Below are 24,677 nucleotides of genomic sequence, written 5' to 3' on the forward strand. Positions count from 1 at the left end.
TATTAATTGAATTTTTATTTTTTTTAAAAATTATTTAAAATAATTAAATTATTCAAAATTCAAGAAAAATATTTGAATCTTTTTTCATGTTTATCCTTTCCATTAATGAAGTTTTATAATTTTCTAAAAGTTAAATTACACTACTTACAAAGTTATACTCTAATAAGGGACAATTTGTATTTATAATTTCACATTTAATCATCTCTATGAGGCTAATTAAATAAAAGGGTAATAGAAGAAAATATGATTCAAATTTTATCCTTGAATGCTTTTCTCAATATATGTGCATTACCTTAGAAATTCAATTAATATGAAATAGAGAAAATATTAATCTAAAAATATATATTTATTTTTATTATTTAGTTCAAAGAATCAATAAATAATTCATTACTTAACTTTTAAAATATTAAATTTATTACATTCAAAAGTGTCATTTTATTTATTGCAAATGTGTCAACGATCAGGTCGAGAGTCATTCGAAAACAACTTCACTCTCTTCATAGGATAGTGGTAAGGATTACGTGCATTCTACCCTCTCAGACCTAGCGATTTCACTGAATATGTTATTGTTATTGTGTCAACAGTCAAGTCAATACTGAATAAGTTAAAATGAATGAATGAAATATGAGTTAATTAAGAGTGTGCATATAATAAATATGTGTAATTAAAACCATTAATTGATGAGTTGACATAATGCAAATCCAAATAAAGATAAAAGAGAGCAGTTAGGTTTTAGTTAGAACAAAGTGGACTTTATTCTTAATTAAAGAGTACTTAATAATAGTGATGATTGGTAAACAACACCTTACCTGAAAGCAGAAAAAAATTCTGTAGAGAAAAGTGGTAAAACTGAAATTTATTCTTCTATGAAAGGGCATTCTGGTCAGGAAAAAATTATTTGAAACCCAGTGGCCGTTTGAACCTCCCGAAGAAACCTCGAAACAATCTTCAATGCAACCAATTCAACAATTCCAAACACGGCCTAAAGAAACAGAAACGCAAAGGGGATTTTGTGGCTGCGCCGGTGGGGGGTGTTTCTTGCGAAAGAAATTACCGGAGAATATAAGAAGAGGGATGGCGGGGTTGGCGGAGGCGGAGCAAAGCCGGGAGCATCAGTTGCGTTTGTTGGATTTTTTATTAGCGGCTTTGAGGAAATCTATGGTGTACTGTCGTTTTGATCAAAAGGAGGAGGTGAAATCAACTGTTCATACTATGGAAATCGGTTGGCCTACGAATGTTCAGCATCTTACTCATGTCACTTTCGATCGCTTTCATGGGTTTTTGGGTCTTCCTGTTGAGTTTGAAGTTGAAATCCCTTGTAAAGCACCAAGTGCCAGGTTTGTTAAAAATCTTAGCTTTATCGTGTTTTGGCCTTTTTTGGGTACTTTTAAATTTCAAATTGTTGATCTGGGTCTACTTTGGTTTCATGATTCTTTTTGTCTTTTATGTTGTTTGCATCTGGTTGTAAAAGCATAAAACTGAGATAAAGATGAGACTTTTAGGAGGTGATTTTACTTTTTCAGCTTAATTACCAGTGTTTGATACTTATTCTTCAATTAACTATAACTTAAATTCCAAACTAGTTAGGATTGACTATGTAAATTTTCACTAATACTCAGAGGATTTGTTATAGTTAAGCTATCTTTGTACTGGCTGTCAACTTACGAGTAAAGGTTCTACTTTATATGACCTTTGGACAGACATTTGCAAAGCTCACTTTTTCAAATACTCTTTACTTTCCTTTTTAGTCGGTTTAAAAAAATGTCTCTGCCATTTTTTTGGCAACTATTTAATTTTAATTTTCCGTGTGACATGTTTAAAATGACAAGATTAAAAGACAATTTGGTAGATTTAAGACTACAAGATTCAAAAGTCTGCTTGCCAAGTCAAAACCAAATAAACAAATTGAAATAGAGGATAAATATGTTTTATAATGATGATCTGGCAACAGACTCTGCAATACAACAAGTTTAGGAGTAGTTCATGTAAACTTTGAAAAATAATGATGTTTTTATATGTGCAGTAAATGCACAGATTTACTGTGTATTACTTTAATCCTATTAGATTTTAGGTCAAAATCATGCTGTTCCTTGAGAATTGAAGAGGGGAGAATGAGCAGACGTAGAACAATTTCGATTTCTTGTTATCGTGTTTATTGGGAATTGAAAGAGAGGAGAACGAGTAGACATCGAACGATTAATTCGATTTCTTGTTATCGTGGAATTTGTCATCAAGATGGATCGTCCTTATGTGGTCAACAAACTCATACTAATGCAATGCTAGTTGAGGATGAAGATAGCATTAGTATGCTCTAATACCGTGCAACTAGTCAATACTTCTATTATAGGCCCACTTAGGAAGATTGGAATTATGTCACTATCCTACTTTGTAATTCAATAGTTCTGAATTCTGATATGCCCATTCAATGGCCCCCTATCCTCTTGGGTACATGATCATAATAGTTTATTTCATGCCTCACCAACCGAAAGCAAGTTTTTTTTTTTCTTTTGGTTTTTGGTATTACTCCCTCCGTCCCAATCAAGGTGGCGCAATTGGAATTTCAAGAGTCAATCAAGTTTTTCTTTGACTAGAATTTCTTTATATGCCTTTTGTGATTTATATTAATTTTTACGTAATTTTTCAAATATATAAATTTTATTTCAAAAAACTTATAGATTCTGTATCCAAATTCACGATCAAAGTTTAGAAGTTTGAATATCGAAATTTCAACTTTGCCACATAAATTGGACAAAGGGAGTAATTTTCACGTGAGTCTCGTTGTAATCAACTGGAGCATGTTCATCACCTAGCGTAAGTTGGTTTGCACCTTAAGAGGTCGTTTGGTTTGAATACAAGTTAGGATGAAATTAGTTATAATAAGTTATGATGAGATTAGTTATGATGGGATAAGTTATGCTGTGATTATTTCTTATTGATTGTTTGGTTTGTTGTATTCAAAATAATATGCATTGCATAAATTTTAAGAACACGTTGGTTGTTTACCAAAAGACCCTTCACTTTATTTAGTTTTTTATATTTTCTTCGCAAGCTTTAATTATTCGTTCTTAAAAATAATTTTTTCATCTTATTTAGCTTAAATATTTTTATGTGTGCATTCTCATGATGATACCATATATATATATTTAAAAATAAAACATTCATCTTGTTTAGCTTAAAAATAGAACTTTCATCTCAAATTTGTTAAAGTAAATGAGGATTTATTATTTATATCACTTCATTTAAGCACATATCACTCTTAAATTGTAAAATACTAAATTTTTTCATTTTAGTTGATATTTAAAATACAAGCTTTCAAGTGACTAAAGAAAAATTTAATTAAAAATATGTAATTTATTAGTAGAGAAATCAAAACATAAATAAACATAAGAATTAATCAAATGGGAAGGCGTACGCGAAGTTGATAGAAAGCACGGATGAGGTGGAGAAGTGGACGAATAGGGAACTTTATAAGATAGCGAGGAAGGAGGCGAAGTCGGCGGTTTCGACGGCAAAAACAACTGCTTTTGAACGCCTTTATGCTGAACTAGAAGAGAAAGGTGGGTATAGAAAATTGTTCAGGATAGCCAGGGCGCGGGAGAGAAGGTCACGCGATGTGGACCAAGTGAAGTGCATTAAGGATGAGCATGGAAAAGTATTGGTAGACGAGACCCTCATTAAACAGAGATGGCAATCCTACTTCCATAAACTCTTGAATGAGGAAGGGGACATAGACTTTGTGTTGGGAGATTTAGAACATACAGGGAGGCGTCAAGATTTTGGGTATTGTAGGAGTATTAAGGTCGAGGAGATTAAGAGTGTCGTTCGTAGGATGCGCTGGGGAAGAGCAACCGGACCTGACGAGATTCTTGGGGAATTTTGGAAGAGCACGAGCTCGGTAGGTTTGGAGTGGTTGACTAGGTTATTTAATGTCATCTTTAGAACGGCAACAATGCCCGAAGAATGGAGGTCGAGCGTAATGATCCCTCTATACAAAAACAAAGGGGATATCCAGAGTTGCAACAACTATAGAGGTATCAAGCTACTAAGCCATACTATGAAACTGTGGGAAAGAGTGGTGGAGATGAGGGTGAGGAGAGACGTGTCTGTTTCAGAGAACCAGTTTGGATTTATGCCGGGACGCTCAACTACAGAAGCCATCCATCTTATGAGGAGACTGGTGGAGCAACATAGGGAGAGGAAGAAGGACTTGCATATGGTATTCATCGACCTAGAAAAGGCTTATGATAAAGTCCCAAGAGAAATACTATGGACATGTTTGGAGGCTAAAGGTGTACCTTTGACATACATTAGGATGATCAAGGACATGTACGAGGGAGCCAAAACCAGGGTAAGGACAGTAGGAGGGGACTCAGATCATTTCCCAGTGGTGATGGGGTTGCATCAAGGATCAGCTCTTAGTCCTTTTTTATTTGCCTTGGTGATAGATGGATTGACGCGACAAATTCAAGGTGAGGTGCCATGGTGTATGCTTTTCGCGGATGACATAGTCCTGATCGATGAGACTCGCAGTGGAGTTAATGCTAGGCTGGAGGATTGGAGACATACCTTGGAGTCTAAAGGGTTTAAGTTGTGTAGGACCAAGACAGAGTACTTAGAGTGCAAGTTCAGTGAGACACCTCATGAGGTTGGCGTGGAAGTTAGGCTTGGTGCCCAAGCCATCCAAAAGAGAAGTAGTTTCAAGTATCTTGGGTCTATCATGCAAGGCAGCGGGGAGATTGACGATGATGTCACACATCGTATTGGGGTAGGGTGGATGAAATAGAGGCTCGCTTCCGGAGTGCTATGTGACAAGAATGTGCCACCAAAACTTAAGGGCAAGTTCTACAAAGTGGTGGTTAGACCGGCTATGTTGTATGGGGCGGAGTGTTGGCCAGTTAAGACTTCTCACATTCAAAAGATGAAAGTTGCTGAGATGAGAATGCTGAGATGGATGTGTCGGCACACCAGGAGCGACAGGATTAAAAATGAGGCTATTCGGGACAAGGTAGGAGTGGCCTCGGTGGAAGACAAGATGTGGGAAATGCGACTAAGATGGTTTGGACATGTGAAGAGGAGAGACACAGATGCCCCAGTACGGAGGTGTGAGAGGCTGGCCATGGATGGTTACAGAAGAGGTAGGGGTAGGCCGAAGAAGTATTGGGGAGAGGTGATTAGACAGGACATGGCGCAGTTATAGCTTACGGAGGACATGACCTTAGATAGGAGGGTGTGGAGGACCCACATTAGGGTAGAAGGCTATTTCATAGTCTCGTTATTTTTCTCTATCCGTAGGCGTAGTAGTGCATTACGATCTCTTGCGCTTTGATTTCTTATTTCTTTTATTTATGTTAATATTTATTACTTTCTATGCTTTGATTACTCTATTCTATCTGTGATGCTTTCATTATTTATTTATTCATTATTTGTTATTTGTTATTTGTATTTATTTATTTGTATTTATTTGTTATCTATTCGTTATTTGTTTGTTGTTTTTCTTATAAAGCTTTTAATTTCCTATTCTTATCTAACATTTTTTTATGCGTTTTTTATGCGTTTATGCTTTTACTGAGCCGAGGGTCTCCAGGAAACAGCCGTCCTACCTTGGTAGGAGTAAGGTCTGCGTACATTCTACCCTCCCCAGACCCCATGTTGTGGGATTTCACTGGGTTGTTGTTGTTGTTGTATGTCTAATTTTTTAATTAAAAAATATATAGGATTATCATAAAAATAAGGAGTAGTGAAGATTGTAAATGTTATTATACATGGTATTAAAAATAATGTGAATATACATGAATGTGAAAAGTGATGTATAAAAAGGATTTAAAGGGATATTTTTGTCATTTTCTCTATTTTATCGCTGGATAAGTTATCCTGAGATTACTATACCACCCAAGAGGAGGGATAACTTATTCCGGTACTAATTATTAATCCCGGGATAAGTTATCTCGAACTTGCCAACCAAATAACAAATTAAGTGACATTATAATTTAATTCCGGAACTATTGATGTCATCCTTCACACCAAACGACCCCTAAGTGATTATCTAAGGTTCTGTTTGCATCTACAATCGCCTTTCTCAGAATTGTCATTTTTTAGTAAGTTTTACCACCAATTAGAAGTGGCTCTTATAGAATTGTAGTACGTCAAGACAGATGCTGTTAATTACCATCTGCCAAATTTGCACCTTGAGTGGTAACTTTGGAAGAAATTAGTAGTTCTGTGACCAAATTGTCAAAGTAACCTTTTATTTACCAGCTAGTTCTGTGGATAGTATGCAAAGGTCGGATCATGTTCCTGTACTGTGTTTGATTCTTGTGGTGTCTCCCGTTAAAATGTAACACAGAAGATCCTCAGATAACTCCTTGGATATATCTACCATTCTATTCATTTCGCCTGAGTATCCTTGCGCCAAATTAGAGCAAGTTTATAACCTTGTTGAAGTTGATTGCACCACAAGTGATTATTTAAAGTTGTGTCCGTATCTAAGCCCAACTTTTTTCGGAATTGTCATTTTAGTAATGTTAGAGTGGATTAAAGTCTCACATTAATTGGGGAATGGACTGGTGGTGTGCTTATATGGACTTTGAGAATCCTCCCCTCATAAGCTAGCTTTTAGGGTTGAGTTAGGCCCAAGTGTCATATGTTTGATTTTTGGGGTTGAGGTTGAGTTAGGCCCAAATATCATATCCTTACAAGTAAGTTTTGCTATCAACGGATCTAGAATTTTCATTAAGGGGGTTCAAAAATTAAAATTGTAGTGCTTGGGATTTGAACTCATAACCTTAAAGTTGAATTTTGAAACCCCTAAACCATTGAGCCATCCTCCACTCTTGTGTTCAAGAGGATTAAGAATCCATATATACACATAATAAAAAATAATTACCTTATATATATACAGTGTGATTTTTAGCCGTGGGGGTTTGAGTGAACACCCTTGCAGGGCTTTAGATTCGCCCCGGAATTGTCAAGAGGGATGAAAGTAGTAGTTCCTTCACCAAAATGTCAAAATAACCTCTCATTCTCCAGCTACTCCCATGCCAGTATGCAAAACTCGGATGATATTTCTGCTCTGTGATTTATCTTTGTGGTATTTCCGTCAAAAATGGGAACAAGGAAGATCTTGACATAACTCTTCAAACATGTCTAGACTACTAAGTTTTGCCCTCAATTTATCTCACCGGTAGCAGAAATTGCAACGTTTTGTGCTATATTTCATCTCTTTTGCTAAGGGCTAAACTCACCACTTTAAAAATAAGATGCGTCCATGGTTAAGGACTTCTAGTAGCTTCAGCTTAAAAACAAATTTGTAGGACAACAATTATTGGAATTTAGCAATCCAACTAATTACAAGACATGGATGCTAAATAAAGACAGTACATGGAGGATGGTTGTAACACCCCGACTTTTTGAAATGTCTAAATTAATTTGTACCTTCGTGGCTAGGTGAAGAGTGATTAATATATTAAGAGTGATGTGGTATGACTTATTTGAATTGTTCAAAGGTCATATTTTAAGATTGGTAGTCAAGTGAGTTGTAAATAAAAGTTGGCGAAAGTTATCGTAAGTTCCTTTATAAAGATTTATCTGGAATTTGGGTCGAATGTCTCAAAGGTTTTCTCCCAATCTATAGAGTTATGGGGCCCACGACCTATCAAGTCGAAGGTCTACGAGTCTAGTTTCCAAGTTATCAAATCGTTCATTCATACGACTTCAAAATAAGGAGATATTCGCGTTTTCATAAGACTGCGCAAGCCGGCACGTGAAGTGGGCCCCTAGATCAATGTAACTTTATAAAAGTGTATCTTCTCCAATTTAATTCATTCCAGATCGTCAAAACCCACAAAAAATTAGAGAAATTACCTTCTAATCATTCCTAAACATTGATAATCTCATCTTGGATCTTTAACGAAAATTGCTCTACGTTGTGAGCTCGTCATTTTGGTATAGTTTTCTTTGTGGATTGTGTGGTATATCTCCGTTGGGGTTTTGGCAACAGTGGTTTTGATTCATTTTGAGGGTTTGAGTTCTATTCCAAGGTTAAGATCAAGGTAAGACCCTCCTTTCGCTAATTCTAGCTTCGCTAAGCCGTAAATAGTCATCCATGATGGAAATTCATATTTTTATTGGGTTGTAGTGATGTCTTATATTCGATGTGTTAATTGTGGTACTTCTATATTGTAGTAGCAAGGGGGTTCGTTAAGAAGTCCATAGGTTGCTTGAAATCATTGAAAAAGTATGTTAAGTCTATTTCCTTCTTTCGGCATGTTTGCTTAAAGCTTAGGAGCAATACAAGAAGGTTATTGTTATCGTTGTTATACTTGTAGCAAAGATTGTTGGTTGTTGGCTGCTCGAGTTGTTGTAATCCTCCCTTGTGGGGATTTATATTCTGTTAGTAGTGGCCCTATGTTGGACACGACTTAGAGGCTATTTGTACAGGTTGCGTATAGCTAAATTGCTCGCTTTTAGCCTATTGAATTGTTATTGTTGCCCTTGGGGCTATTGTGGTTAGCTGTAGGAATGTGATTGTTGCCTAAGAAGGCTATGTGTTGCCTACGAGGCTATATTGATGCCTAAGAAGGCTGTATGCTGTCTATAGAGCTATGGTGTTGCCTAAGAGGGCTATGAGTTACCTACAGGGCTATATTGATGCCTAAGAAAGCTATGTGTTGCCTACAGGACTATGTTGTTGCCAAGAGGGCTATGAGTTGACTATCAGGACCATGATCTCTATACAGAAGCTGAAAGCAGGTATATATCAAGACAATACATCAAACAACTATCAAGCCTTAGCAAACCAACAAACAAGGCCAACATGGACATTAGCGTAGCTATACAACCCACGCACTAGTTTGCAAGCCTCTAAGAGTAGTAAAGCTTGGCGGGACAAGGCCCGGCCTACCCAAAAATATATACGACAAAAGCTAACAAGCAAAAAAAATCTGTCCGGGAAGAAAGGGGCTAGCCAACCCTGCTAGAACTAAACCCTACTGTCGGGACCTGCACGCATGAATGCAGCGCCCCTAGGCAATGGGGCGTCAGTACGAAATAATATACCGAGTATTAAAAGTAATAGATTAAATGAGCAGGTATCATAATATACTGAAAGTAATTAAGTAAGGAAATCAAGAATAAGATATGTGTACTGATTTGCTCCTGAATCTAAACATAGTAAAAATAATCAAGCAACAACCTAACCAAGTCCTCGTAAGCTCAGCAGGTACAAACAACAAACACCACCACCTACCTAGGTCCCCATAAGTCCAGAAGGTACCAATTCAATCTATATACTCCTATCGGAAGTCCCCTAGCCCCGTAGGCAGTCACGTAGACATCTTAGGCAATAATATAGCCCCATAGGCAGCACATAGCCCTCTTAGGCATCAATATAACCTCATAGTCAACTCATAGCCCTCTTGGCAATAACATAGCCCCGTAGGCAACACATAGCCTTCTCAGGCATCAATATAGCCCCATAGGCAACTCATAGCCCTCTTTGGCGTCAATATAGCCCCGTAGGCAACACATAGCCTTCTTAGGCAACGATCACATTCCTGCAGCTAACCACAATAGCCCCAAGGGCAACAATAACAATTCAATAGGCTAAAACGAGCAATTTAGCTATAATCAACCTATACGAAAAGCCTCTAAGTCGTGCCCAACATAGGGACACTACTAACAGAATATGAATCTCGACAAGTATAACAACCTTCTTGTATTGCTCCTAAGCTTTAAGGAAACAACCGTAACACACCTTTTTCAATGATTTCAAACGGCCTATGGACTTCTTAACAAACCCCCTTGCTACTATAACATGGAAGTACCACAATTAACACATCGAATATAAGACACCACGACACTTTTATAAAGTTCCACTGGCCTAGGGGCCCACTTCACGTGCCTGCTTGCGAAGTCTTACGAAAACGCGAATATGTCCCTATTTTGAAGTCGTATGAATGAACGATTTGATACCTTGAAAATTAGACTCGTAGACTTTCGATTTGATAGGTCGTGGGCCCATAACTCTTTATAGCTTGGGAGAAAACCTTCTACACATTTGACCCAAATTTAAAGGAACTTTTATTTACAACTCGCTTGACTCCAAAATCTTAAAATACGACCCTTGAACAATTCAAATAAGTCATACCACATCATTCTTAATATAGTAATCACTCTTCACCTTGCCACGAAGGTACAAGTTAATTTAGACAATTCAAAAAGTCGGGGTGTTACAATGGTTTTGTATGCATCTTCTTGTCTTTCTTTAGTCAATCCCTTAAAAAGGGAAAACAAAAAAAACTGGTTATAGTTGATTCCAGATGTTAGAAATTTGAGGTCCTCGTGAATGGTGGAGTAATGGCTATTGTTTCAATTGAGGATGATTCCACCATATCCATACAGATGCTGAACTCTTTGCACTGTTCATTACTATACTATGTTGTTCAGTTTCACTCAATTCTTTGAACTGTCTTCAACTCTTCATTTAATATAAACTTCTCTACAGTAAGTATATGTTCATTCCTGTTTCTATTTCTCTGAGTTACATTTATTATGTTAGTGGTTGCCTCTTTATTCCAAACCAAAAAAATGATGTAAGTGGTTGTCAGTAATTTGCTTCCAGACCTTATACAGATTTTCAAGCTCATTATTGTATCATGCTAAATTTGTACAATTGTTTTTGCAGTGTCAGCGTTTTTGGCATCTCCGCAGAGTCAATGCAGTGTTCATATGATACAAGAGGCAACAGTGTCCCGACTATTCTCTTGTTAATGAAGGAACGTTTATACTCACAAGATGGTCTAAAGGTATCACATTTTTTCTATCATTTCTGAGTCTTGAGGAAGTCTCCATAACTATATTCAATGTCAAAATAGTTGTCTAAGTATTGCTTGATGAACCTTCAGGCTGAAGGAATTTTCCGAATAAACCCAGAGAATAGCCATGAAGAGTATGTAAGGGACCAGCTCAACAGAGGCATTGTGCCTGACGACATAAATGTCCACTGTTTGGCTGGACTCATCAAAGCTTGGTTCCGAGAGCTTCCAGCAGGTGTGCTTGATGGGCTTTCACCTGAGCAGGTATTGCAATGCAACACCGAGGAGGAATTTATTGAGCTTGTGAAACAGCTTAAGCCAACTGAGACCGCATTGCTCAAGTGGGCAATTGATCTTATGGCTGACGTTGTTGAGCAAGAGGAAACCAACAAGATGAATGCCAGAAACATTGCTATGGTTTTTGCCCCAAATATGACACAGGTAACCTGGATATACTTCAGCAGTACAGGCATACAAAATTAAAATTCTAGTTTCACTAATTGGTTGAAGCATATCATTATATTTCTTGTTTCTGGTATTAGATGTCTGATCCATTAACGGCACTCATGCACGCTGTTCAAGTGATGAACTTACTGAAGACCCTGATTGTGAAAACACTGCGAGAACGTGGAGAGACAGAAGGCGGAGGATATTCACCCATGTCATCTAGTTTCTCTGATAGACAAACTGAGAAGGAATTTGACGCCCAACAAGAGATGGAGACTGGATGTGAATCAACAGGGCCAGCATCAGATGATGATGAACAACCTCATTACATCTACAACAGTGAAGACAGAGATGAAATCGAGTCATTGAGTGAGATAGAAGGAAGCTTCCTACAGCAAGTGGATGAGAATGATCATGCAAAAAATGACTTCCGGAAACAACTACAAGGAATTTTGTGTAGCGAACACAAACCCACGAGTGCCTCCACCGTTAATGAAGATCCTTCTTCATCTAGTTGATAATAAAAACGGGAGTTCAGGCCTGAGCTCTAGTAACAGTAAAGACTCAAGAGCAACTTCTGTTTCTGTGGGGTTAAAGGTGCAAGCAGATTAACTGGAGCACAAATGATGTCAATATAGTAATGGTAAGTAAGATGTGAACATGGTAGAGTTTGCTGTTATATGTAGTTAGTTGGTTGTCTCATCCAAGCTGGTGCGATTGAATCTATTCCGGTGATGCATCTTTTAGGAGTTTCTATATCATCAGTGAATGGTTGTTTTATGTAAAAAGTTGCTACGCTTAGTCTAGACACAGAATGATTTTCATTTGTTTCATCAGCAAAGGATCTCTAAATGTCAAAGGAACATAATAAAAAGGCGACGATTCACGAAAACATAAAACATTAAATATCCTCATTTATTCCACATCGTCCTCAGTGCACAGTCCTTAATTTGTTTCAACAAGAAAATAGTAGAGAACTTTCTCTATACAAGATTGTGGTTTGTTCTTTCATTTTCCATGAATCTTGTTGATTTGGCAACATTACTTTTGGAGAGTGGCCAGACATCATTTAGGAGAAGTGGTCAACTAACTAATAGCCAGCTAAAGGCCTAAAAACAGTGAAAGGTGATTGTTCTAGTGGGAATTTTATGGAAGCAAAGTCCATTTGTGCTCCATTTCCATTTTGTTCATAATCATGAAGCATGTGAATTGTTTTTTATTTGAAACAGTATTATCTTATGGTGCACTTTAAATTCAACCACCTTTGAGTTGTTGCTATGGTTTTCTCATTCCACAATTTTCTCCACAGGCGTACCCATTCTATCATACTTCAATTTTACGTTTGTACATAGAAAATTTAAAGAAGAAATATGTATAGAAGTTAAGGATGGTTGGTATATATTGTTTTATTATATTGTATTGTATCGTACTGTATCATTTTGATAACTCTATAATGTTCGGATGGATTGTAGCGTTTTCCAGCGTTATATAATGTCACACATTGCAATTTAAAAGATAAACCTATACGAAAAGTAGAATATAGGGTATAGTTGCTATAAAAAGATAAGATAATAATTAATAAATATAATTATTGGATAATAAGTAAATACAAAATGAGAAAAAGAAGAAGGTAACAACATGATGATATCAAATTGGTTGTTAAATAATGGACAAGCATAAATAGTTCTCAAATCAAAATTTAGTATGTTGGAAAAATATAAACTCTTTATTTGACTACAAAGTATAAATACTCTTTATTTGACCACTAATTATGAGATAACTAAGATTAGTAATTAATAATTTGTATCTGGATAAATTATTCATGTCAAAGGGTTTTAATGGTATAAAAATAATGAAAAAGACAAAAATAACCCTAAGGTTTCTCAAACTTGTTTTCCTGCTAAATATGATGGAGCGTATTTTGTAAACAAAAAACTTTTTTTTAGAAATTATGTAATGCATGCTATTTTTAATAAAAAAAATAAAACAGTTAATAAGAAATAATATCAAAATAATTGATTTCAAAATAACTAATTACAACATAACTATTCTCAGCTTAACTTGTCGACGAACCAAACTTGAAACTACCCTTATTTAAAATTAAAAAAAAACTTCAAGAAACAAAATCATTGATTTTAGTCCTCTCATAAATCCATATGTTGTGAACAAACATGTTGGTACGAGTTTTATCTTGTGCACAAACATGTTGGTTCCCTTGATATAAAGAAATTGCTAACCTATAATTAACATTATATATAATTTAAAGGTTTATTTGAATTTTACAGGTTAGGCCCAAAAAAAAAGTTAGTAATATGCTTCTTTTGTGATTGGTACGAGATTGTAGGGATTTTATTATGTATCATCTTTATCATCAAACAAAAGATCTTAATATTGAGTGGCTAGCAAAATCACAAGGTTATTTTACCCCACAAACTTTAAATTAAAATAGATAAAGTGACAAAGCAAAAGAGAAAAGAATACGAAATGCCAAATTAAAAGATATTTTTATACATATTAAAATTCAAAAAGAATATACGGAAAAGCGATTTAACTATTTCCATTCACAACTTGCTTTCTTTTCTTGTCGTGTCTTGAAGCACAACTAGGATAAGTTTCATCTTTTTATTCTCTCAATTGGAACTTTACAACTTTCGATTTTTGAAAGATGAAGAAGTAGTATTTATTACCCTATTATAACCCTTTAATCGTGCATTCACGACTTTCATTTCTCTATACACTTTGATAATTGTAACTAAAAAATAGACAAGAAACAGAGAGAGGAAAAGAAAGAAGAAAGAAATTTGAACAAATAATTACTCACTAAAATTAAGAGGCCAAACAAGTCTCCCAAAAAAGCTTATCCTTGTCTTTTTGGCTCTTCAATTCAGTATCAACAACAACACTACAAACATTACTTTTCAATTTGTTATTACATCTATTGATACCATTATTCATCCAACGTTGTTCAACTACACCCCCATCATCCTCGTCCTCCCTGTCACTGTTCCAATTACCAACACGTTTACGACTAAAACCACGAGAACATCTCGAATAAGTATCCACATCACCATCATTATCATCATCAACATCAACATCAACATCATTATCGTTAACGTTATCGTTATCGTTATCATTATCATTATCGTCATTTTGAATTTTGAAATCCAATTCCGTATCTTCATAGCTACATGATTGTGCATCATCATCTTCAAGAAAACGTTGATGAGAAGGATTTAAAGTTATCAAAGAATCCATTGGATCATCACTTGTTGTACTACAAAAGTTAGAATCAAATTCAGAATCCCCTGTAGATTCAAAAAGCATAAATGAAGACACATCAACAATACTACTATAACTATTACTATTCCATTCTTGATGATTCATCATTTCTTCTTAGGTACCAAAAAAAAACATTCTTGGACAAAATCCCAAATCAAGAAAATGAATATATATAGGAAAAATTTTAAAAAATGAAATCTTTTTTTTTTTTGGAAAGAGGAAAGAGGAAAGAGGAAAGGAGGAATACAAGGAACATGAGAAAAGTGGGAAGATATAAAAATTGAAAGGGCGTGTGATGATACCAAACTTCTAGAAGCCTCAATTATATATAAATGTTTTTTTTATGTGTGTAATAGTTGTAGCATCAATCAATATTCTAAGGAGTCAGCCCACTTCTTCTAGAAACTTTATACTCTGTCCAATTCCCACTTTTTCTCCTTTTTTTCCCCTTTTAGATAAAGAATTATTCAAACCTTGAATACTACTATTGTGTTTACTGCTTTAAGATTTATTTTAATTTGAATTTACTGATTCAAATTAATTTTTCTCTTTATATTCACTTTCCGTTAGAATCATAAATTGGAGTGATAATGCATATCACTTTCTCCGTTTTAATTTATTTATTTTACTTCATTTTTTTGCCTTAAAAAAAAATAATATTTTTAGCAATTTTTTAATTTTAACATTTTACTTGAAGTGTCAAAGACGGCAAAATTAAAGAACTATTTGATACATTGGAGAATGCAAATGACAAGTTGAAAAATCGCTTCCACTTAGTAGCACAAATACACAGCCGGTTGAATATACCATGTACTCAACAAAAGGCAGAGCAAGAGTAGTATCAATACACAAAAATAATGGTGTAATGGTAGAATCACGTGGTTAGCCAATAAGCGGATCATAGACAAGTAAATTCCATACAATAATCATACACATATATAGAATAAGTCAACTAATCTCAAGTCCAACTATATTTAGCAATATCACAACTCAATATCTTCCACATGCTATAACTTCACACAAAGGTCCTCTCAAGGGACCTACAAACAACCAACATTGTGTCGGAACGTGACACCCGATCCAATTATGTTTCAGAACGTGACATCCGATCCAAGCATACCACAATCACAAATACATTCAATATTTACAATATTTATATCACGAAGAACAGGTTCATCACAAAAATAGGTCAGCAAGTGATCATTTCACGTATAATCTACCATGTTTCCCTATTCATATACACACATACATATCATGAAGCAATGTTTCTAGTATATGAAACACATACAGGTAACTAGACCATCACCTACCTCAAATTCGAGTTTCAACAACCTTATAATGCAATAACCTTCCCTTTCCGGGTTCGTTTTTCTCGTTCTTGGTCTAAAAAACAGTAAATACGTATAAAGGATCAACACAATGGCCTAACTATCATGAAATATAACACAATTCATACTTTAGGCCAAACCCATGATCCTAACTCCACCCTAGGGCTATTTTCCACAATTAGTTTTTCAGTTCAAACCCTTCCCCTACCAACCATACTTTCTAGGTTCTAGAAATCAAAGTATGAATTTAGAGAGTAAATTTCTTATCTTAAGCGTGGAAATCCGTGAAAAATTGATAAAATTCTCCCTAGGTCGCCTCTTGAAGTCTTAAAAAACTGATTTTGCAGAAAAAGATTATTTTTGGGGTTTGTCACAAATTAAGTCGCAACTTCCCTGCTCTGGCGGGGCCGCTCTAGCAGGAGAAATCCCGCTCTGACGGGTTACACGGAAATAGAGAACTCAGAATTTGAGCTCCAAGCCCCTATTTCACAACACACCCCCTTTCCATGTCGTATTAAAATATACCCTTCACGCCAAATTCAATTTCGAGAGTTTAACTCACCCGAATGCAGTTTCGCGAAACTGTAAATGTTTCGTATCGTCCTGGCTATCTGCCGATCGAATCAAATTAGAGGTTTGACCTCCCATCATTCACATAATTATCCTAGACTTCACCTGACTCAGAATTCGTCCAAATCTGGGTTAAGCTTAAAAAGAATTCTGAAGTTACTATTAAAGTATTCTGGCCCGAAATCCTTCCCTATTGGCCTATTTCTAATGACGAAAATAAATCGTTACAAACTCATACACTACTTTTTCAGAATAAATAAGTAAATACATAAAATAATGTAACAGAAAAAGAAAGAGATAAACGTACTTATGGTTTTACTTTCAAATTGAGTTGGTCTCATGTGAGCCTTTATTTGACAAAATGGAAAAAGTGCTCAAATTCAAAGCTGGCGATGTTAGGCTTTGAACGTCGTAGAGGTGGTATAATTAGTTTATCAAAGAGATAAACGTAAAAAAACACATCTAAACTATCTTTTTTTTTTGAGTTTCATACTTAAATTATTGGAAGTGTGAGTTTCATATTTAAACTATCTCTTATTAGTTTGAGAAATTAACACACCCCAGTGGTGTGTGTAATGCACTTTCTCTACTCTCTCTATTTTTTGCAAAAACCTTGTCACATGGCATTCCACATGAATAAAATATTCTACCTTGATAAAAATTAAATAAACTGTTAATATTAATTAAAAGTTAAAGACTAAAGTATTTTTATCCAAAAAAAAGAAATTATTTTTTAAAAAAAGAATTTATTTTTTTTAAAAAATAAAATTTAAAATATTTTGCTTACGCACTCCACCACCTCCCCTCCCCAAAATCCCCTTCCTTTTATTTTTATAAATTTTTAAATTCTTTTACAAAGTATTTTAAAAAAATTCATACTTCATCCTCCTCCACTCCTTCCTAAAAATGTTATTATTTTTAATTTTTTAAAATAAAATTATACTCACCTCATCTATCTTGCAGCAAATAAAAAATACTTTCCTAAAATCATATGTATATATCTAACACAAAACGAGAAAAATATTAAAAGCGGAGGGTTAGGTGGGGCGGAGTATAATTTATTTTTTAAAAAAATATATATATCTAAATTATTATTTGTAGGGGGGGGGGAGAGGGGAGATGAAGTAAGAATTTTTTAAAAATTTTTTATAAAAGAAATTTAATAAATAAAAATAAAACTAAAAAATTGGGGTGGGGGGAGGGGGTATGGTGAGAGAAAGTGGTGGAGTGAGGTAAGAATTTCTTTTTTTATATTTTATTTTATAATTTTTTTGAGCGGAATATTATTGTAATACTTTAATCTTTAATTTTAACTAATTCTATTAATTTAGTTTAATTTTTGTTAATGTGGAATGTTTTGTCCATGTTGAGTGTGATGTTGTAATTTTTTTAAAATGAAAGAGAGAGTGTTGTAGTACACACATGATGAGAGTTGAATAAAAAAGAGTGGTGTGTTTCTCAAACTAATAATTGATAGTTTAGATATGAAACTCACATTCTCAATAGTTTAAGTATGAAACTCAAAAAAAAGATAATTCAGGTGTGTTTTTAACACTTATCTCTTTATGAAATGATAAATTATCTAATTCGCCGATTGATTATTGATCTGTTCATTTATTAGCTTAGTCCATTTTAGCCTATCAAAATTTGAGTTGATATCTAGCCCAAATTGATTCATGTGAAATCTTTTATATATATATATATATATATATATATATATATATATATATATATATATATATATATATATATATATATATATATATATATTATAGAGTCATAATAATAAAAAAATTATTAGATACTAAAAATTATAAAAGAACTAATAAAACAATTAAAACTTGAGAATGATTGGGCGACTTGAGTTTTGTCTCCCATTTTATCTAATTTCAGCTCAAATAACTTTCTAGTGAGTCAATAATCCATTTATTTACTTACTTAGTTCATTTTGATCCGTCAAAATTCAGCTTAATCCGTTCATTTGACACCTCTAGTCGTTAGGACAGATAAATGGAAAAGTAAACTAATGGGCATTAGAATTTAATTTCTTTGGGCATAATGACCCTCTACTGCTTGCTTGCACAATTTCTAAGAGGAAGACTGAAAGTGCTTCCAAATGTTGGGATTGAATATTGAATTGATTATGCATTTATAGTCCTTGTTCAACACATGGAGTAAATGAATTTAGAACACTAAGAAAGACTAAATTATATGTTTGTAAAAGTGAACTTTAACTTGACTTCTCCTTAATTAGTTGATTTTAACAAACCTAAAAAGAGATGTGAAATACCAATGATCTTATTTTTGAGTAGTCTCTTAATTTATTAGTACTGTATATCCTCTCTGTTTAATAATATTTTAAATTTAAACATTCAAAAACTATAAAAAATATATTAATAAGTTGTAATCCTTCTCATATTAACATGGTGAAAAAACTACGTCTTAAAATGTTGATCAAAGTCCATAAAGTTTAACTCTCAAAAAGTGAAAACATGATAAAATAAAAGTGAATGAAGAAAGTACTGAACATAATTTAAGACTTTTATTGCTTCTAACACATACACAAGTATACACGATCATATAAGTAATAAAGGATTGAGTCCAAATATTATTCCCATAGAAACTTATATGATTGAATGTCTAATTTGAATTTCGATTGTAACTATTTGAGAAGTTCAACAATTTTGTAGTTTATTATAACTAATGAAATAACTAACAGGAAACAATAAATATGATGCAAGTAGACAAGATTAGGTTTAATCAAACAAGAGAAAGATCTACAACTATGATGATTAACAATTCAGTTGAGTCATCTGTTTCATTACATCTATTAATTTCTTCGAATTACTAATTGCAGGTTGATAACTTGATATTACTTATATGCATTTTTCATAACTCTAAGTCTATTTAAATTAATCCAACACCTATATTTCTATGGTCTTCGTAAAATAGTTAAATGCATTCAAATTTTTGTATTCAATTAAGCGAGACTAAAGAGTATATTTCTATTCACATTTGGAAAATAATTTCATGTCTAGAGGTTCACAAACACACTTAATTTTTTCTTTTGTTTTCACATATGCATTTTTACTTGAACATCAACTTTCTTTATCCTAAGTGAGAGAAAAGTTTTCATCAATTTATAAAATAAAATAAAAAGAATCTATTACTATCAATTTTATCTTGATTTTTGCTCAAATATTGTTCTACCTTAGTGACAAATTTGTTCGGACTTATATTGGTTCATGTCCTATTATCCGGAGTAATGTTACGGATTTACCATTTAACTTTTACTTTAAAAGTAATTGGAAATTTTATGTTTGTTTAAAAAATCAATTTAATAATTTTTGTAATATTTGAGTAAAAAATAAGTAATATTTTTATAATTACAAAAAATAGTTTAATGAATTGAGTACGTTACAGTTGCAATTTCTGAATTGCGACCCAAGAGACATACAATTTCCTTATTTTGAATAGTTTACCCTCTCTTTTTCCATTTTTCTTTAAATAATTTTTCAGCCATTGCAAATTGATTGACATTATTATTAATATTATTATAATTTAATATTGTGTGCAACATACAGCAGGAAAACTCCAACAGCTTGGGGATATTGTCTCTGGTTTTGGTGTGTAAAAGCTGGCTAAGGAGGAAATGGGATGGCTGTTCTTTGTAGAAATTATTCTGATAGTTTAATTTTTTTTGTTTCCTAACCCAAAATTATTCCATCATAACTCATGTTGATGATAGTATAAATTAATTTTTCAATATTCTATATATATATATATAAGTTAGACTAAGCTGGAACTTCTACTATTATTTTTCAAAAGATGAATAATAAAGGGATGACAATAGGAAAGTTAGCTCTTGAAGCCAAACGAGATATAAGGGTGTGTTTGGTACTGAGGAGAAAATATTTTTTCAATTTTTCATTTAATTGGTTGGTTAAAATATTTTGAAATTGTATATTTTAAGAAAACAAGCTCCTTAAAGATACTGAAGATGACTTCCCCAGACACTAATAAAAAAAAAAGAAATTTTATAAGTAAAGGCGGATCCTGAATTTTAAATGTTTGGGTGTCACGTTACTTTGAACAGTATCCTATGACATAATTCCAGCGTAGAGCTAGATAATATTTAATATTAATTAGCAAAAATGCATACAAAATTTAGACTTTTTTTGTTGGTTTAGTTAAGATTTTATTTACAAGAGGTCTAGGGTTCTAATATACTTAACTGATGTCTTGCATGATAAAAAAAGTTTTCCCCACAACAAGGCTCAAACTTGCATCTTCATGATAATAAACTTGAGCTTTAACCACTGATACCACAAGACTCATTATTTTTAAGGGCGCTACATTTAATATTTATACTTTCTTTATAAATATATATATACAAATATACATGTATATACAGATTTCCAACTGAGACCATAGGGTGGCGTGGCACCCCCTCCGATATACCTAAATCCGCCCATATTTATAAGTGACATTCATAATTTATTGTCTCTTCCTTACCCACCAAACGTTCCTAACCCCCACATGTTTACCATCTCACAACTTGCTGCCCCAAATTCCCTTCTTTTTTTTTTAATAAAAAAATAAATGGGTTAGAGGGAGGGGAAATGGGTGGAGGAGGAGGGGGATTATAAGATGTGAAATCAAACTCTCAACAACAATATAAAAATTCAGATAGTCAACCAATTAAGTTATTAAAATTTCTCCTATGCCAAACTCCCACTCTCATCTCCCATAGTAAAATCTTGATATAATATATTTTTGCGTACTTACCAAACACTAAAAAAAACAAAATAAAAATCACATATTTTCTGAAAAAACATTTCCATGGTCTGCCAAACACACCTAACCATTACAACCTTATGTTCTACTTGTCTAAACTGACGACTAATTGTAAATTGAATGCGGCAATTCTATTCTAAAGCCGTTTCTCCCGCTCTAAGTAATTGAAAAAAACGAGAAATTAAGAAAATTGACTGCTTAATCGTCAAGTAGTAATAAGTATTTTTATTTTCAAGTAGTAAAGAGTTTTCCACTTTTAGACTTACTACCAATTCCCTAATTTTTTTTGAATATGATAAAATAAGTTGTGTATTTAAGTAAGTTTTCTTAATTTGAATTTATGCCCTTCAACATTGAAGGCACAAATACTCCTTATCAAGAATTTTATCATTCTCACAACTTGAATCAAACTCGCTAATTAAGATTAAAGGGATCCTCTGAAATTTATTTTCTAAATTTTGGTTTTGGTTGTACAAATATTTTTCATAGTCTGTGAATAAAACTTAAATTCAAAGCATATTTAACCGACCAAAAAATGTTGGAACTTCAAATTCACCTAATTAAATATTGGTTTTTATCATTATTAATGCTAATCCTGACTTACCACCACGTCATAGAATCTACCAATTGACACATTTTGACTTTTGAAAATTGGGGATTTGCCGTCCAGAAATTGTGGCCTTTTCAGACAAAATCCTGGGCCACATGAAATAAAAGTAGGCCAATCCTAGCCTTATCCAAATTGGTACAATAAAAACGTGTTACTCCATTACCCACAGGTTTATCCTCCTAACTCAACTTCGTGAGGGACACTTCATAAATCATACCACAAATTAAAATAAAAATAAAAAATTAGCCTTTATGAATTAGATTAATCTTTCTTCTAGAAAAACTAATTATATGGATGAACACAAAGAAAAATACATCATTTTCCTAATATGATCAAGTTTTTGTTCGGATTGCCTTATTCCGGGGACTGTTAGTGGTTTTCAATTTTTGTCTTTACTACTTATTTAATGAAAATTGAACTTATGTTTCTAACGCCACAAATTCGATAGAAATTAAGGGGCATAACTTACTTTTTCTTTATTTCTTATAAGAAATGGGATATTTTCGATCACTTCTTTTTGTTACTTCAAGAGCGGAAAAACAAAAAATTTAAAAAACAGGAAAAGTTAATTCGTTCAAATGACCCCAATATGATTCCGTGACTCAACAGCGTTGACCAGTGTACACAGAAACAGGGCCCAGACAAAGTTAAGCAGCCAAACCTACAATTTTGACACGAATTACATATTTATGATTTTGATTGGGAATAAATTATTTCAAAATTAATTATTTTGGAATAAGTTGTCCTGGAATAAAGTGAGATAACTTATCCTTCACTATAGTATAAATGATGGGATAAGTTATCCCTAATTTGTCAACCAAACAAAACACCAAAATTTTATCGCAGGACTATTTATGTTTATCCCTTACACCAAATGACCCCTTGATAATACGATACAAGTGTCTGCAAAGAAGCCGATAAGTGTAGACACATAAGACAGCAACTTGTAACACGAATAGATTACACCCTTTTATTGGTGTGAGTTTCTATCAGAAATAATTGCTAAAAGAAGAACATTTTTGGATTTCCCATCCGGTGAGTTTCTGGATTTGCACCGGATAGAACCCATTCGAGGATAGCACTCCCCACCAAGAATCAACATATCTAAACAAGCTAAACGTCATGTTTTAAGGTAACAAACATAAGAAAGTACATCCACAAACTATAGAAGCAGTTAGACTTTGAAATTACCTCTTTATTACCTAAACTACTACAATTTGTAAATGTAAATCATCTATTAGACAGGAGTTTCTTCCGTTGTTAGTATATCATCTTGTTGATGCAAACAATATACCTTGAATCAATCATACAAACAAATGACAATCACTATAACTCATAACCAACAAATGGAACTGAATAATACAAAATTCTGTAATCACCAAGCTTTAATGAGTTCCCGAGAGAGTATTATGGGCTCAAACCGGATGCATGAAAATTATTCACACAGCCTACTCTACCATTCTAACTCCTTTTTATAATAACTGAAAATTTTGCTTGGTTAGCTTCGAAATCAATGGATGATGGACTGGCTGCTCTATCCTTGTCCACTTAAATACCTGATTTGGTATAATGAGGATTCAATCTTGTAGAGTACGCCTCCCACACATCCCACATCATACTTACCTTTACCAAATCTGCCATTGATGCATATTAAAAAGCAGGAAAATAGATTTGCACATTAAACTCAGGAGACCTAGGCTGCGAAGAGGATTACATAACTTTCAGCATCAGTAAAGGAAGCATAATAATGATACGTTCAATTGTTCATAATAATTTTCAAACTGAAAAAAGTGTGTAGATCTTTTTCTTTCCTAACCATATCCTCTCTGAAATACAATAAAGAATACCTGCCCAGTCATCTCAGCATTTTATTTGCACCAAAACTGCAAAACATGCAAGAAATAGCCCAAAACTCAGTCAGGACAAGATCAATTATAGCTCGTATCTTGATAAACAAAGCGCACACTACGTGACCGCCTAATGCAGTTACCCTAGTTTAATTCTAGTAGAAAGCAGCATCATATTACAGGGTAGTGCTGCACCTCATGGAGTCTCCACAGCAGAGGTCAATCCAGCAATTAAGATAATCAGGTATTGCAGGTTCTGCTAAAAACTATGTAAAGAGCAGAAAAACATTACATACAAATTTCTAGAAAATATTTTCTAAAGACAACCCATAACCATCAGGAGGGAGACCCCAGCCCTGCAGTAAAATAGGTATTAGGGGAAGATTATGAGTTATTACATCCATTTAAGCTGTAGGATATAATGTGAATCAAAAACTTCAAGGTTCGTTGCATGAAAAAATTTAAACAACCCTCTAAGTTCTTCTCTGGCCCCTCTTAGGAATTAAACCCTGTGTCAACCACTCTTCATAATTGCACCAATAGGATTAAATGGTCCAAGTTAATAACCAGTAAGCATGCTGAGAAATAGAATCTACCTTCTTCTGCATTAGTCTGCATGGAAGAAAGTCCCCACCAGAGCAACGAGACAGGCAATGTAAATATTTTCCTTCACACAAGCCAAAAAGCATCATGAAAGTAATATAGCAACTTCCTGAAATGAACAAACAAGAGAAAAAGATGAGAACAGAAAGCTCTTGTCAATTAAACAACATACTGCAATTTAATAACCATAGCAATTATTTGATCGCAAAGCACCTGGCTTTCAGGATGGAAACAGGAAAGTCCTCCCATAGATGTGATATTATAAAGATACACTTCAACTTTGTTTTACTTCACAACATCAATGCAGAGGCTATTAAAATGAACAAACCTGAGCCTGAGAAAGTAGGAAGTAAAAAAGTTTTCAAGAAACAAAAATGCTCAGGAC

At 33.8% G+C, this 24,677-nt stretch overlaps 1 protein-coding gene and 1 pseudogene across 2 annotated transcripts; one reads left to right on the top strand and one right to left on the bottom strand.

Moving 5' to 3' along the window:
- Positions 1 to 772: 772 nt before the first annotated feature.
- On the top strand, positions 773 to 12,091 carry LOC129882883 (rho GTPase-activating protein 2-like; annotated as a pseudogene). The gene is made up of 4 exons (XR_008765840.1): positions 773 to 1,337; positions 10,682 to 10,802; positions 10,902 to 11,252; positions 11,354 to 12,091. The product of XR_008765840.1 is annotated as a rho GTPase-activating protein 2-like (transcript).
- Positions 12,092 to 14,084: 1,993 nt separating this feature from the next.
- Positions 14,085 to 24,541, bottom strand: LOC129883667 (uncharacterized). Its single transcript, XM_055958286.1, has 5 exons — positions 24,465 to 24,541; positions 24,257 to 24,356; positions 23,885 to 23,955; positions 23,466 to 23,476; positions 14,085 to 14,563 (listed from the first exon to the last, which is right to left on the bottom strand). The coding sequence occupies exons 1-5, from the start codon at positions 24,539 to 24,541 to the stop codon at positions 14,085 to 14,087; spliced, it is 738 nt and encodes a 245-aa protein (XP_055814261.1).
- Positions 24,542 to 24,677: the final 136 nt, after the last annotated feature.

This window comes from Solanum dulcamara, chromosome 3 (assembly GCF_947179165.1).
Source record: "Solanum dulcamara chromosome 3, daSolDulc1.2, whole genome shotgun sequence".
NCBI classification, from domain to species: Eukaryota; Viridiplantae; Streptophyta; class Magnoliopsida; order Solanales; family Solanaceae; genus Solanum; species Solanum dulcamara.